Below are 16,849 nucleotides of genomic sequence, written 5' to 3'. Positions count from 1 at the left end.
GCCGAGTGGTTAGGTTCGTGCGCTCCGCTGCAGGCGGCCCAGTGTTTCGTTGGTTTGAATCCTGGGCGCGGACATGGCACTGCTCATCAAACCACGCTGAGGCAGCGTCCCACATGCCACAACTAGAAGAATCCACAACGAAGAATACACAACTACGTACTGGGGGGGTGTTGGGGAGAAAAAGGAAATAATAAAATCTTAAAAAAAAAGAAAACATTTATTTATTCATTCATTTAATACATTTATTTGTGTCTTTGATTCTCATCCGAGTGCTATTCCTCTTACTCAAGTTAAAGCAGTGAAGTAAAAAGCATCACCTTTCCTCTGGGAGTCTGCAGCTTACACAGAAACAAACACTTTCTCTCTCCATATAGTTTGGGTAAATTCTTTGAAGAGATGGAAAAGTCAGAAAATCATGAAATTATTGTTATATGAAATACCAAAGAGCTGGATAATTGAGTTGATCTTGCATTTTAGAAAAAGGTCTTGACACATTTTCACTAATAAAATAGTTATTGAATTGGTGTTACAAATTTTAAGATAACAGTGGTAGAGTTCCTAAGAAAAGGAAAGAAATGAATCTTTATTTTGCATTTAATCTATGTAAAATGTACTACGTCATTTACTTTTTGTGGGTCAGGTGTGTTTATTTCCGCTTTCCACAGAGTAAGAGGCAGGGTTTCCATAAATTTCCAAATGTCAAATCCCCATGAGCACACAAATACACGCACACAGAGTTCTATCTATGGAAGTCACACTCACCCTACAATGGAGTTCCATCTGACATGAGTTCAAGTAGTCCTAAGGTAGACTGCTTATAACTATTCTGCCTGTTTTGTTCATAATATTTTATAAAGAATGGAGTGTGCAGACAGGGCGTTATTACAGATAGAAAGAAACATTTCTTTATAATAATAATAATCACTGGTTATTAACAATCACTGATAGAAGAAAGGTGCTGCAAACATGATTATAAGAACTCTAATTTGTATTAATGCAGGCTTTGTTGTATTTTTTCTTTTAAATTATAATCAATTTTATCAACCAATTTAAAATGTGTCAACTAGATGTTATGGTAGGATGAATTGCGTCCCCAGAATCTGTGAATATATTGCCTTATATGGTAAAAGGGAATTTGAAGATGTGATTGTTACGAATTTTGAAATGAGGAGATTATCTTGGTTAACTGGATGATTCCAGTGTAAGCACAAGGGTCAGATAGAGACGATGTTAGATGGGAAGCAGAGAGATTAGAGAAGAGAGAAGATGCTATAATGATGGCTATGAAGACAGAGGAAGGGACCACAGAACAAGGAATTCAAGTGGTGTTTAGATGCTGCAAAAGGCACATTTTAAGCCAAGGTAACTTATTCTGCACTCTGTTCTCTGAAACTGTAAGATAACAAGCTTATGTTGCTTAAAGACAACTAAAAATGAGATTGTTCCTTACTATAGTAGTAAGAAATAAATACAAATAATGTATTAAAAGAGTCTGAGGGATTGATTTTATGTACACATTCAACTCCATTTGGCAATATCCCCCAGCTCAGCCCAGAAAAACTATTCTTGTAAGGCAAAAATAACTCAATAACAATGTCTCAAGTGTCCTTATGTTTGCTGTGGTCTGATTTGGAGGTTTCTTCCAACTGAAAAAAAAAAAAAAGGCGGTGGAGATGTGAAAAGACTCAAAATACATTAGAGATTCCATTCAGATATGTTATCAATGAGATTAGAGTTGAAGAATATGGTGGTGTATTCACAAATGTAGAATATTTGTATGTGCATGCTTATTAATTTTCAGTTTCTTTCCCTTGCAGAGGAAACTTTTCCATCTTAATGGCATATAGAACACTATTGGAGAAGACATTATACACATAATCAGAAACAGAACATCTTTAATGCCACATAAGATTTCAAACAATTTAATTTAATGCTGTGAGCATTAAATAACACTTGGTTTTCAAACTTTCTTCTCCTCATCCTTCTCCTCCTCCTTCTCTTTCTGCTTCTTTTCTTTTTCTCTGTCTCTGTCTCTGTGTTTCTCTGTCTCTTTCTCTCTCTGGTTGCACTTAAACAATGGAGAATTTTACACATGTCTCAGAGTTTGTTTTACTTGGATTCAGAGGGACTCCAGGAATGCAGATTCTGTTATTTTTGACCTTTTTGATCCTCTATGTTATCACTGTGGTGGGGAACTTTGGCATGATTGTAATTATCAGAGCAGATGCACACCTCCACACCCCAATGTATGCCTTCCTGCAAAGCCTTTCCTTGTTGGACATATGCTATTCTTCCACAATTGCACCCAGGGCTCTGGTGAACTTCTTGAGAGAGAACCATACAGTTTCTTTTGCTGGATGTGCTGCTCAGTTCTTCTTCCTGTCTCTTTTTGGTACCACGGAGGCATTCCTCCTGGCTGCCATGGCATATGACCACTTCATTGCTATCTGTAACCCACTTATGTACTCTGTGAACATGTCTCACCAGGTCTGTGTACTGTTAGTGTCAGGGTCCTACCTGTGTGGTGTAGTGAATGCCATCACTCAAACAACCATGACTTTCAGGTTGCCCTTCTATGGGTCCAATGAAATCAATGACTTTTTCTGTGATGTCCCCCCACTCCTGTCCCTGTCATGTTCAGACACCTTTATAAACCGACTGGTCCTTCTTGGTTTGTGTGGGTCTATTATTGTCAGCACATTCTTAATTATTTTGGTCTCATACATCTACATCATCTCAACCATCCTGAGGATCCATACAGTGCAGGGACGCCACAAAGCTTTCTCCACATGTGCCTCCCATCTAACTGGGGTGTGCTTGTTTTTTGGTACTTTTTTCTTCATGTATGCACAGCCCAGCGCCATCTTTTCCATGGAGCAAAGTAAAGTAGTGTCCATCTTTTACACTATTGTCATCCCTATGTTGAATCCCCTGATATACAGCCTGAGAAACAAAGATGTAAAGCAAGCTGTGAAGAGAAGCAAACAGAAGCTCTCTTTGTGATTATCGTGGCCCTGCATCTCATAAACCATCCTGGACTTCCCTCTGAACCACTGATACTCATGTGGATTATGTTTTAGGAGGACGGCATTCCTGGGCTTCTTGATTGCCCGGGAATTGCCTACGGCATTGTTGATGTTTGTGGTTGAGAAGATAGAGGATATTTTAGTTATCTTTATGGGTCTAACAACGAATAAAATCAAGGTTTATGAATAACATCATGAATAAAATCCTGTAGATTGGAAAAATGGATGATTGAATGGACAGATATTTATGCTTTTCTTTAACCCATATATTATATACCATCTTATTCAAACTCCACCTGAAAATAACTGCATAAAAATCAATTCTATACTCATTTAAAAAAATTGATAAAATGCTTATCTTGAATATAGCTCGCCAAATGCAGATATGGACACTTCTTAAAGGAAAACAAAGTGCTTCAATATTTTACTAAAATAAATAAAAAATATCTAAAATAGTAATTCCTATTGTTCATATAAAAATGAATGAATAACAAATTAGATAATTTTTATTAATAAATTCTATTTTTAAACAGCTTTATGGAGCTATAATTGACATGCCATAAATTCACATAAAGTTGACAGCTTATTATGCTTTAACATATGCATACACTTGCAAAACCATCCCTGTGATCAAGACAACAGACATATTCACTATGACAAAAGTTTCCTTGGGTCACTTTCTAATGCTTCCCCCAGCACCATCCATACTCACCTTCACCCCCAGGCAACCACTGATCTGGTTTTTGTTACTATAGATTAGTTTACATTTCCTCCAGGTTCACAAAAATTGAACTGTACATTGTATACTCTTTTTAGAGGAAAAGAGATAGGGCTTCTTTCAATCAGAATAATTATTTTGAAATTTATTCAATTCGATGCATATAGCATGAGTTTGCTTCTTTTTATTGACTAATTTGTTACTCTCTTGAATTAATTAAATAATTTTATTAAATCGTTTATTTTTTTAAATTATTTTGTTGAATAATGTTTCATGTGTGACTATACCACAATTAGTTTATCCATTAATCTATTCTTTCACATTTAGGGTTTTTCCATTTTTTGACTATTACGAATAAATTTGAGATGAGCATTTTTTTTTGTACACATGGTTATATTGACTACGCTTTAATTTCTCCTAAGTAAATACCTAAGGAGTGGGATGATTGGGTCATATGGTAAATTCATATTTAACATTTCAAGAAACTTCCAAACTGTTTTCCTAAGTGTTTGCACCATTTCACATCCTGATCATCAGCATGTGAGAGCTTCAGATACTCAACATCCTCCTTAAGATGTGATACTGTTGATCTTTGAAGTTTAATCATTCTAAGTCATTCTCAGAAGTGTAATTAAATTATTTTGACTTAATTTGCATTTGTTAAATAAATTATTTTGAACATATTTTGATGTGCTTACTTGTCATGTATATATATTCCCTTTTCTCCATGTCCTAACATTTGCTATTTATTGTCTTGTTAATTGTAGCCATTCTGACAGTGTGAGGTGATATCTCATTATAGTTTTCACTTGCATTTCCATAGTAATAGTGATGGTGAACAAATTTCCATGTGCCTGTTGGCCATCTGCATATCTTCTTTGGAAAGATGTCTGTTCATATCATCTGCCCATTTTTTGACTGAGTTATTATTTTTCTGTGGCAGAGTTGTTTGAGTTTATATATTTTGGAAATTAACCTCTTGTTGGATATGTGATTTGCAAATATTTTCTCTCAGTTGGTGGGTTGACTTTTCATTTTGTTGATGGTTCTCTTTGCTATGCAGAAGATTTTTAATCTGATGTAGTCCCATTTGTTGACTTTTTCTTTTGTATGCCTTGTGTGAGTAGACATGGTATTTGAAAAAATAGTGCTAGGACTGATCAAAGAGTGTACCGCCTATATTTTCTTCTAGGAGTTTTATGGTTTCAGGTGTTACATTCAAGTCTTTCATCCACTTTGAGTTAATATTTGTGTATGGTATAAGACAATTGTCTACTTTCATTTATTTTGCATGTGGCTGCCCAATTTTCTCAACACCATTTATTGAAAAGACTTTCTTTCTCCTGTATACGTTCATGGCTCTTTTGTTGAATATTAGCTGTCCATAGATGTGTGGCTTTATTTGTGGGCTCTCCGTTCTGTTCTATTGAATTGTGTCTGTTTTTCTGCAAATACCATGCTGTTTTGATTACTATTGCTTTGTACTATAATTTGAATGGAGGAAATGTGATATTTCAACTGTGTTCTTTTTTCTCAGGATTGTTTTGTGGATTTGAGGACTTTTGTCATTCCATGTAAATTTTAGATTCTTTGTTCTATTTCCATGATGAATGTCATTGGATTCTGATTGGGATTGCCTTAAATCGGTAGATTGTTTTAGGTAATATGGACATTTTAACTATGTTTATTCTTTCAACCCATGAGCATGGAATATCATTCTATTTCTTTATTTCTTCTTCAATTTTTTTCACTAACATCTTATAGTTTTAAGTGTATAGGTCTTCCACTTTCTTGGTTAAATTTATTCCTAGGTGTTTTATTATTTTTATGATTGTGGATGGGATTGTACTCTTGAATTCTCATTCTTCTAGTTCATTATTAGTGTACAGAAATGCAACTGATTTTTATGCTATTTTGTATCCTGAATTTTACTGTATTTGTTGATTATTGATAATAGCTTTTGGGTGGATTCTTTAAAGTTTTCCATATGTGGAATCATGTGATCTGCAAATAGTGAGAGATTTACTTTTTCCTTTCCAATTGGGATCTCTTTTATTTCTTTTTATTATCTAACTGCTCTGGCTAAAACTTCTAGTATTATGTTCAATAAGAGTCAGAGAGTAGGCATCTTCATCTTGTTCCTATTCTCAGAGGAATGGCTTTCAATTTTTCTCCACTGAGTATGATGCTGAAGGTGGGATTGTCATATATGGTCTGTATTATGTTGAGGTATTTTCCTTCTGTACCCATTTTATTGAGAGTTTTTATCATAAATGGATGCTGAATCTTGTCAAATGCTTTCTCTGCATCTATTGAGATGATCATGTGATGTTTATTCTTCACTTTGGAAATGTGATGTGTCACGTTGATTGATTTGTGGGTGTTGAATAATCCCTGCATCCCTGGAATAGATCCCACTTAATGGTGGTGTTTGATGCTTTTAATGTATTGCTGTATTCAATTTGCTAACATTTTGTTGAGGATTTTTACATCTATGTTCATCAGTGATATTAGCCTCTATTTTCTTTTTGTGTGTGTTGTCCTTGTCTGACTTAGGTATTAAGATAAATTTGGTCTCTTAGAATGAGTCAAGAAGCTTTCCCTCCTCTTCAATTTTTTGGAAGAGTTTGAGGACAGCTATTAAGTCTTCTTTGAATGTTTGGTAGAATTCACCAGGGAAGTTGTCTGCTCCTGGACTTTTGTTTGTTTTGGGAGGTTTTTGATTATTATTTCAATCTCTTTGCTTGTGATTGGTCTACTCATATTCTTTACTTTTTCTTGATTGTGTATTGGGAGATTGTATGATTCTAGGAATTTATCCATTTCTTCTAGGGTTATCAAATTTGTTGGTATACAGTTTTTCATAGTATTCTGTTATAATCCTTTGTATTTCTGTGGTGTCCTTTGTAATTTCTCCTCTTTCATTTATGATTTTATTTACTTGAGTCTTCTCTCTTTCTTTCTTAGTGAGTCTAGTTAAGGATATGTCAATTTTGTTTATCTTTTCAAAGAAGCAGCTCTTAGTTTCATTAATTCTTTCTGTTGTTTTTAAGTATCTTTTTCATTTATTTCTTCTCTATTTTCTATTATTTTCTTTCTTGTACTGACTTTGGGCTTTGTTTCTTCTTCTTTCTCTAGTTCTTTTAGGTATAGGGAAAACTTGTTTGTTGGAGCTTTTTCTTGTTTGTTGAGCTAGGCCTGTATTGCTATAAATTTCCCTTTTTGCACCACTTTTTCTGCTTCTTGTAAATATTAGTATGCTGTGTTTTCACTTTATTTGTCTAGGTATTTTTCGATTTCTCCTTTGATTTCTTAATTGATTCAATATTTACCCAGTCACATGCTGTTTAGTTTCCAGTTATTTGTGACTTTCAGAGCTTTTTTCTTGTAGTTGATTTCTAGTTTCATAGCACTGTGGTCAGAAAAGATGCTTGATATGATTTCAATCTTCCTAAATTTATGGAAACTTTCTTTGTTTCCCAACATGTGGTCTATCTTTGAGAATGTTGCATGTTCACTTGAGAAGAATGTGTATTCTGCTGTTTTTGGATGTGATGTTCTATATATATCTCTTAAATCCATCTGGTCTAGTGTTTCATGTAAGACCACTGTTTCCTTTTTGATTTTTTGTCTGTATGATACATCCATTGATGTAAGTGGAGTGCTAAGGTCCCCTACTATTATTTTGTTGCTGTCAATTTCTCCCTTTAGGTCTGTTAATCATTTCTTTATATACTTTGGTGCTCCTATGTTAAGTGCATATACATTCATATCTGTTATGTCTTCTTGGTGAAATGTCCCTTTTATCATATGCAATGCCCATTTTTGTCTCTTATTATCTTCTTTTTCTATCTTGAAGTCATTTTTGTCTGATACAAGTTTGGCTATATCCACATTCTTTTGCTTGTGATTAGCTTGGAGTATCATCTTCCATCCCTTCACTCTGAGCCTCTGTTTCTCTTTAGAGCTAAGTCGTGTTTCCTGGAGGCAACATATTGTTGTCTTGCTTTTTAATCCATCCAGCCATGCTGTGTCTTTTTATTGGTGAATTTAATCCATTTATATTTAAGTGATTATTAATATATCAGGGCTTCATACTACCATTTTATCTCATATTTTCTGCTTGTTCTATATTTCCTTTTTTTTTTACTTCTATTTCTGTCTGACTTTTCTATTTGGTGGTTTTCCATGAATGCTTTCTCAGTTTTCTCTTTATTTGCGATTTGTGACTCTGCTCTGATTTTTGGTTTGGCTTACCATGAGCTTTGTATAAAAGATTTCACAGATGAGATAGTCCATTTTCTGATAGCTTCTTATCTCCCTTAACCCAAGCAGTTTCCATCTCTCTACTCTTCCCCTTCTATGATTTTGTTGTCATAAACTATTCTTTTCTGAGTTGTAAATTTGTGACTAAATTGATATGTTTATAGTTATTTTTGATGATTTTTTCCCTTTATCTTTTGTGTTATTATTATGTGTTTGCTATCTATTCTGATAAAAACCTGCAATTTTCTGATTTTTTCTATTTATCTCCTGCTCATAACTTTTGATCCTTTGTCTTTCTGTTTCATGTAAGTGGCCTTCCTTCATCATTTCTTGTAAAGCAGATCTAGTGGTGATAAACTCCCTCAGTTTTTGTTTGTCTGGACAAGCTTTTATTTTTCTGTTAGATCTTATGGATAATTTCTCTGGATAGAGTATTCTTGGCTTATAGTTTTTGTCTTTTGGTATTTTGAATATTTTATTCCATTCTCTCCTAGCTTGTAAAGTTTCTGCTGAGAAATCCACTGAAAGCCTGATGTGGGTTGTTTTGTAGGTTATTTTCTTCTCTCTTGCTGCTATTAGTATATCTTCTTTGTTATTGGCTTTGGCAGTTTTAATATTATATGCCTTGGAGTAGGTCTTTTTGCATTAATATAATTAGGAGTTCTGTTGGATTCATATCAAGTTACTTCCCTAGGTCTTGGAAGTTCTCAGCTATTATTTCTTTTGACCAATCTCTCTGCTCCTTTCTCCTCTCTTCCTGCTCTGGGATACCTATAATCCTGATGTTACTTTTCCTAACTGAGTCAGATTTTTCTCAAGGAATGTCTTCATTTATTTTAAACCATAGTCATTTTCCTCCATCAAAAGAATTTCTAAGTTTCTATCTTCGAGCTCTCTAATTATCTCCTCCATAAGTTCTACTCTATATTTTATGCTTTCTACATTATGTTTTTTATCTTATTAATTGTGTTCTTCATATCCAGAATTTCTGGGTTTTTTTTAAAGCTTCAATATCCTTAGTGAAGAATTTCTTCTCTTCTCTTCCTTAATTTTGTTCCTGAGTTCATTGAACTGTGTTTCTGAGTTTTCTTGTAACTTGCTGAGTTTCTTTATGACAGCTATTTTAAATTCTTTAAATTCTTTAGATTGTAAGTTTCTGGGAGTTCAGGTTTCAGCTTTGGAGAGTTGTCATTTTTTTTTCTGTTCTGCCACGTTACTATACTTCTTCATGGTGTTTGATGAGCTGATCCTCTGCTGGCACATTTGGGTATGGCACTGGTTACATCTATTCTGAGTTGCTTCCAATTCTATTTGAGAGCCTGCGCTTTTCACCCTCCACTGCCTCTGTCAGCAGCATTGTCAATACTGCCCTCTTGCTGTTTTTTCCTCTGGGTTTACTGATGCCTTGCTTGTTAGAGGTTGCTGCCATCTCCAGCCATGCTACTGGATTCAACAGGCTGTGAGCACTTCTGCTGCTTCTGGAGTCACCTGGGTTGCATGTTCCTCCACTGGCTCTCCACAGGCTTGGGTGCTGCTGTCCCATGCAACACCTGCACTGCTATTCCTGGTTTTCTTGGGATGCTTGTTGCATCACTGCCAGGAGTCCTGGATTTATGAGTGTTGCTGCTGCTGGCAGTGGCCCAGGGACCCAGAGACTTGTACACAGGCCCTGCTGCTTGTACAGTTGGTTTAGAGGATGTGGCCACTAACGGCTGGGTTGCTGATTCTGCTGTGGTTCCTGATGCTTCTGGTCTCAGATTCTACCTCCCACCACTGGGGATCAGGGACTGTCTTTTCTGTTTCCACCTCATCTGCTCATAGTTGTGCTGGTCAGGCAGCTCCACAGTTTCATTTTCAGGGGTGAGGCCAAGACCACTCTTGAAGGACACGTTTGTATAGACCAACCTGTCACTATTGGGCAGGGCATGCTCACACAGACAAGGTCACTGCCTCCTGGAGTGTCTTCTCACTGGCTGCAAATCAATTTCCTGATTGTGCTGGTGGGGTAAGTGTTTCTCAGTGGGTGCAGGTTAGTGCAAGCAGGGTGTGTTCACATGGGTGGGGCTGATGCCTCTCAGTGGGCACTCTCATGGGCCATACTGCCCCACCTCCACTCAGTCATGCTGGCCACTGCTTGAGAGTATGTGTCCTGGATTGCTGCCACTGAGGGAGAGAAAGGGGGCTGCTCACCTAGGTCCACTGCTTCCCGGAGGTCCAGTCCACCCATATTCAGATGTATAGCTGCATGAATTGCTCCAACATCCTATTGTGCTGTGTAGGGGATCCTCTCTTGGTCAGTGGATGTCCATCTCATTGTAACTTAGAGGGGAGAGATGAAGGGAACACTTCACTCCACCACGATGCTGACGTCACCTGTAATATTAACTTCTAATATAATCACTGAATATGCATGAATGGTCATTTTTGGATGTCTAAACATAAAGCAGTTTGCTGGAGAAATAATTTCTGAGGTTTACATGAGAAAAGCACTCTCCATGTATGTATGTATATTCAGAAACATTAAACACAATTTTTCTGTATCGTATCAGATATTTTATTATATTTACTAGATCAGCAAGTGATAAAAACATTTCTACACTTTTGTAAAGACTTTGCAACATACAATTTCCTGTTTACTAAAAATAAAAGTCAATGTAAGAAATTTGTTTATAAATCTGAAATCTGTTACAATTCTTACTATGCTATTTAAAATGTATTTGCTGTACTTTATCCTGTGTTATTAAAATGTATTTGTTATTTATTTGTTTTAGTTGCTAGTTTATTGTGTTATCTTTCTTTAAGTAAAATCTCATTAACCTCCAAAAAACATGAACATGTTTTAGTTTTAAAAACATTATGCATCAAAATTTATTGTGGGTGTGGTGCATAAAGAATTAGTTGACTGTACTTTAAAATTAGAACACATAAAACATTCTCATTATTCTGACTATATTTAATTTACTGTATAGATTCTTCAATGCTTAATAACTGAAATAGTTTTGGGGATTATAAAAATGTTTATTTAGTTGTGGTTGCCATAATTATTGACATAAAAGAACAACTGAAACCACAGGAAAAACTATTCATGTTAATAATGGAGTTCAATAAGATTATTGGATCCACTTACAAAGGTCTACTGACATCAACAAATAACCAAGAAGAGTAAAATATTCAAAATGAGATAATGTTCTCAAGAGCAAAAATGAACCAAAACAAGCTTACACAGTACAAGTTAAGCTAAACTTTTTTAAATAAAATGTGAAACATTAATAAAATCATAATTATAAACAGATTCTGCTTACTCCTGGTACCGATGTAAATTCTCATTCAAATTAATATGTAAATTAAGAAAAATATTAAAATGTAATTTCATAATCTTTGAGAAATTTGTTTTAATTTGGTGTAAAATTTATGTGGTAAAAATGATGAATAACCAAATTAATGAAGGATACAGAGTAGAGAAATGCCATTTATTAAGATTCCTTATAACATATTTGCAAACAAATATAGAGGAAGAGGTACCAGGGAGAGCCAACAGATTTACCAAGGGAGCATAGTAGAAAATTTAGAGATTGATTAAGATATATGGAGAATTTAAATGTAATACATAGGCCAGAAAAATAATGATTAGGAACGGATTGTTTAGTAGTTCGAAATATAAATATAAAAGTGTAGCATGAGGGATATTTTTGTAATGATGTAATAGTTCTGCATCTTCATTTCAGTGGTGGTTAGAGAAATCCAGACACATAATAAAATGATATTGAACTATAGTACACAGGGATTAACAATGTTAACTTTGTGTTTTTGACATTGTGGTTTATTTATGTAAGATTTGAAGCCATTGGGATTTGGGCTTCCAGCATGACAGTGTGGGGAACTCCACAGACCTGCTCCCCATTGAACCTGAATTTGAACTAGTAACAAGTGGATAGGAATGAAATACAAAATTTAGAAAAATTGAAAAATCAATGAAACAAAACCTGTGTGTTTGTAAAGATAAAAAAAATTAACTTTTCAGTAGATAAAACAAAAAATATAAAAGTGAGAGAGAAGTATCCAAGACCTATTACTGGAGTCATAAATCAAGAACAGGACATTATTTTTCATGTTACAGACACAAAAATGATTGCAAAGGTATACTCTAAAGAATATAATACCAACGAATTATAGCACTTATATGAAATAGACAAATTCTCAGAAAGGCACAAACTATCATAACTAACTGATGAAGACAGACAATCTGAATAGAACATAAAAAGTAAAGTGAGTGAATTAGTAACAAAAATCTACTCACAAAGAAAAGCCCAGATGAGAATGTCTTCACTAGAGAAGTCAAACGAATGTCTAAAATGGAAGCTAAACCAACCTTTTACAAACTCTTCCCAAAAATGGAAGAAGAGTGAACACTTCTTACCTCATTCTATGACACCAGTATTTCACTGTTATCAAAATTATACAAAAGACATCATAAGAAAAGTACAAATTGATAGCTCTTATGAGTGCTGACACACAAAATACTAGAATTCCCAATTCAGTAACAGGTAAAAATGACTCTATGCAATGACCAAGAGGAATTTATCCCAGGGATATAAGATTGATTTAACATCTTAAAATCAACTAATGTAATACACCATATTAATAGAACAATAACCACATGATGATCTCAATAGATGTAGAAAAAGTATTTGACAAAATCCAACACTCTTCCACGATATGGGATACTCAACAAACTTGGGACAGAAAGGAACTTTCTTAAACTGTATGAAAAATCCACAGCTAATCCATTTAGTGATGAATCCTGCATACTAAGATCACGAATGAGACAAAGATGTACACTCTTACCATTTCTATTAAACATTGTACTAAAAATTCTAATTGGGATGCTTAGTCAACATAAACAAGAAAAGACATCAAGATCAAAATGGAAGATTTAAAAGTATATCATCACAAACAAGATGATCTTATACATAGAAAAACATGACATACACTAAAAACTATTGGAACTAATAAAAGAGTTCATCAAGGTTTCAGGATACAGTATCAATATACAAAAATTAATTGTACCTCTATGCACTTTCAAAGAAAAATCAAAAATGAAATTAGTAAAATAATTACATTTACAAAAGAATAAATAATATATTTAAGAATACATGTAATTAAAGAAAGACAAAACATATTATGAAAACTGAAACATGTTTGGGATAATCAAAACAACTGGGATATATTCCATGTTCATGTTTCAGGAGAAAATGTTGTTAAGGTAGTAATGCTTAATTGATTTACAAATTCAAACCAATACCTATCTCAGTTGGTTTCTTTGCAGAAACTGAGAAAAAGATCATAAATAGATATGGAATTGCAGGTGGTCCAGAATATACAAAACAATCTTGAAAAAGAAGAACAAATTTTGAAGGCACATGTTCCAATTTCAAAACTTAATACAAAGCTACAGTTCTTAAGACAGTGTGGTATTGTTGTAGTAAAGACATATAGATCAATGGAATAGAATTGAAAGTCCAGAAATAAACATTTGCCTATGGTAAACTGACTTTAGGCAAGGATGACAAGCAACTGAATGGGAAAAAATAATCATCTTTTCAAGAAATGGTGCTATGAAAATTAGATAGTCACATACAAATTAATGAAATTAGATTCTTCACACCATACACAAAAATGAACTCAGAAATGATCAAATACTAAATATAAGAGTTATAACTATAAAATTCTTCAAATAAAATATAGTGGTAAATCTTTGTAACCTTTACTGCAAGAGTTTCTTTGTTATGACACTGAAAGCAGAAACATCAAAGGAAATAATAGATAAATCAGACCTCATGAAAATTAAAGACATCTATGATTCAAAGGACAGCAAGAAGAATGAAAAAAATATGTACAAATCAGGTATCTTTTAGGATATTTGTATCAAGAATCTATAAGGAACTCATAATTAAATAATAAAAAGACAATTTAAAAATGGTCAAAGGACTGATGTCAGCAATATGTTGGAAAGGAGGCTCCCTGTTCATATCCCCCATATCAGCAATAATTTGGCAGCCATCCACAGACAAAAGTGCCTTTGTGAGAGCTTTGTGATCCAAGTAGGAACTTACAAAACCCCAGTGGAATCCATGTCCAAAGTGGGTCATTTTGAGAAGGCAGACCTGTGCCCAGCTTACAGGTTCACAGAGCATGGTCTGGACTACAGACCGAGAAACATCCAAGCCCCTTGTGGACTCAAGTACAGCTCTCTATGGCCATGGTCTTGCCACCAACACCACCTACCAAGGGACCTGGGAGATGTCATGCTGGACCATGCCTTGGGTAAACGGTCTGTTGATTTCAGTGATTACTCTGGACCCTATAACAGACCATAACCTAATTCCAACCCCTCCTAGCCATGGTCTAAGAATGCTCTTGCCTGCCTTGGGACCTGCTGGAAGAGATAACTCTCCACGCCTTTGGAGATAGGCCCACCAACGTCTCTCAGACTATGGATGCTGAAACAACCTTGTAACTCAGCTCCAGCTCCTCTCAGCCATGGTCCAGGAGTAGTTTTGCATGCCCAGGATTCTGACAGGAAGCATGCCAATCTATGGCCCTGGAGGCATGCCTGCAGATATTGGTCCTGGCTTTGGACCCTGAATCAGACCTGTGAGCCCATCTTCTTCCTGCTCAGCTTTGATATGGAGCCAGTCCAGCCTGCCCAAGGAATTGTCCAAAGAACTGGCAGAAGTTCTCCTAAGAATCCGGCAATACACATCTGCACATCAATAAGAGGCCTGCCATCTGCAGACCCAAATACTGTCCCAGAAAGGAGCATCTTGTCCCAGCACCAGCCCTATTGGCCACAGTACTAGAGGCAGTCCCATCTGCCTAGGGAATTGACAAGATCCGTAGTCACCTGAACCCCCAGTAACAGGTACACTCACTGTGGATGTAGAAGCATCCACCTAATCTGAATCCAAGACCTCTAAACTAAAACATCAGAGGCAATCCCATTAGCCTGGAGACTGGAGCAGAGAAGGGCTTTACCTGCTGAAACTAGTCTCTAAAGACTGAAAGAGGGGTTTTATCCTTCAAATGAATAGAACAAATACAAGTTTACATGGATCAGAAAGAATCAGGGTAATGTGATACCACCAACAAAGGAAAACAGAGATAAACGACTAAAGGAAGCAAGAAAAACAATGCAGGAACAAAGTGAGAAGTTTAATAAAGAAATAAAAACACAAAAAAGAACCAAAGAGAAACCTCGAGCCTAAAGAATACAATGATTGAACTGAAAAACTCAATAAAAATCTTCAATGGCAGAATCAATTGTGCAGGAAAAAGAATCTGTGAACTCAAGGACAGGTCACTTGGAATCAAGCAGAGAAACAAGAATAAAAAAATTAAAGAAAGCATATGAGATCCATGGGACATTATCAAGGTGACAAATATACATATTATGGGAATTTCAGAAGAAAAAGAGTGAGAAAAAGGGGTAGAAATTTATCTATAGAAATAATGACTGAAAACTTCCCAAATCTTGAAAAGGATATGGATATCCAGATTAATGAAGCTCAAAAGACCCCAAGTAAGATTAATCCAAAGAAGATGACCTCAAGACTCAATATAATCAAATTGTCAAAAGTCAAAGACAAAGAGAAAAAATTAAAAACAGCAAAAGATAAGTGACTAGTAACATAAAAGGTAAACCTCATTATGTTATCAGTGCTTTTGCAACAGAAACCTTGCAGGCCAGCAGGGAGTGAGATAATCTAATCAAAGAATTGAAAGCAAAGAGACAAAAACACAAACAAAACCTGCCACCAAGAATACTATAGCCAGCATGGTTGTCTTTCATGTGTGAAGGCAGCATCAAGATACTCTCAAGCACAAGCTAAGGTAGTTCATCACCAGTAAACTACCTTAAGAGAAATGCTAAAGGTATTTTGTTCACTGGAAATGAAAGGACACTAAATAATAGCACGAAGGCATATGAAAGTATAAAAGTCACTGGTAAAGGTAAATATACAGCCAGATTCACAATAATCTAATGCTGTAATGGTACAAATCACGTTTAACCCTAGTATAAAGATTAAAGGACAAAAGTATTAAAACTCAGTATAGTTACAATGATTGTTAATGGACACAATAAAAAAGACATAAAGTGTGACTGACAGCATAAACTATAGGGAGAGAAGTAAAAGTGTAGAATTTTTGTATACAATTGAAGCGAAGTTGTTATCAGCTTAAAATAAAGCTATTATAAATAAAAGGTGTTTTATGCAAGTCTTCTGATAACCAGGAAGAAAAAGAAACATGTCTAGTAGGTACAAAAACAAACAAAGAAAAAGGAATCAAAGCACACCACTATAACAACAATCAACAAATCACAAAAGAAGACAAGAGAGGAAGAAAGGAACTATAAGGCAATCAGAAAATAACAAAATGTCAATAGTAAGTACTTATCAATCATTAAATTAAGGCTAAATGAATTAAACTATTCAATAAAAGGCACAGATGGATGAATGTATTTTAAAAATATGACAATTCCCTGCTTACAAAAAGGCTTACTTAGATTTTGGGACACACATTGGTTGCAAATGAAGGACCAGAAAAAGACATTTCATGCAACTGTTAAGAAGAAGAGAGTAAAAGTGATTTGAGCAATACAAGAAAAAATAGACTTTTTGTTAATATTGGTCACAAGAGACAAAGAAGGATACTGCGTGATGATAGGCTCCATGCATCAAGAGGAAATAACAACTGCAAATACGTTTGCAAGCAAAATAGGAGTACCTGAATATACAAAGGAAATATTATTAAAACTAAAGACAGAAATATATAGTAA

General features: G+C 35.0%; 1 protein-coding gene across 1 annotated transcript; it reads left to right on the top strand.

The window, feature by feature from the left end:
* The first annotated feature begins 2,076 nt into the window (after nucleotides 1-2,076).
* On the top strand, nucleotides 2,077-3,003 carry LOC123289583 (olfactory receptor 9S13-like). Its single transcript, XM_044779616.1, has one exon. It carries the CDS (start codon nucleotides 2,077-2,079, stop codon nucleotides 3,001-3,003), a length of 927 nt encoding a protein of 308 aa, XP_044635551.1.
* Nucleotides 3,004-16,849: the final 13,846 nt, after the last annotated feature.

This window comes from Equus asinus, chromosome 10 (assembly GCF_041296235.1).
Source record: "Equus asinus isolate D_3611 breed Donkey chromosome 10, EquAss-T2T_v2, whole genome shotgun sequence".
Lineage (NCBI taxonomy): Eukaryota > Metazoa > Chordata > Mammalia > Perissodactyla > Equidae > Equus > Equus asinus.
Note: the sequence above shows the minus strand (reverse complement) of the source record. Positions and strands in the feature narration are given on the sequence as shown.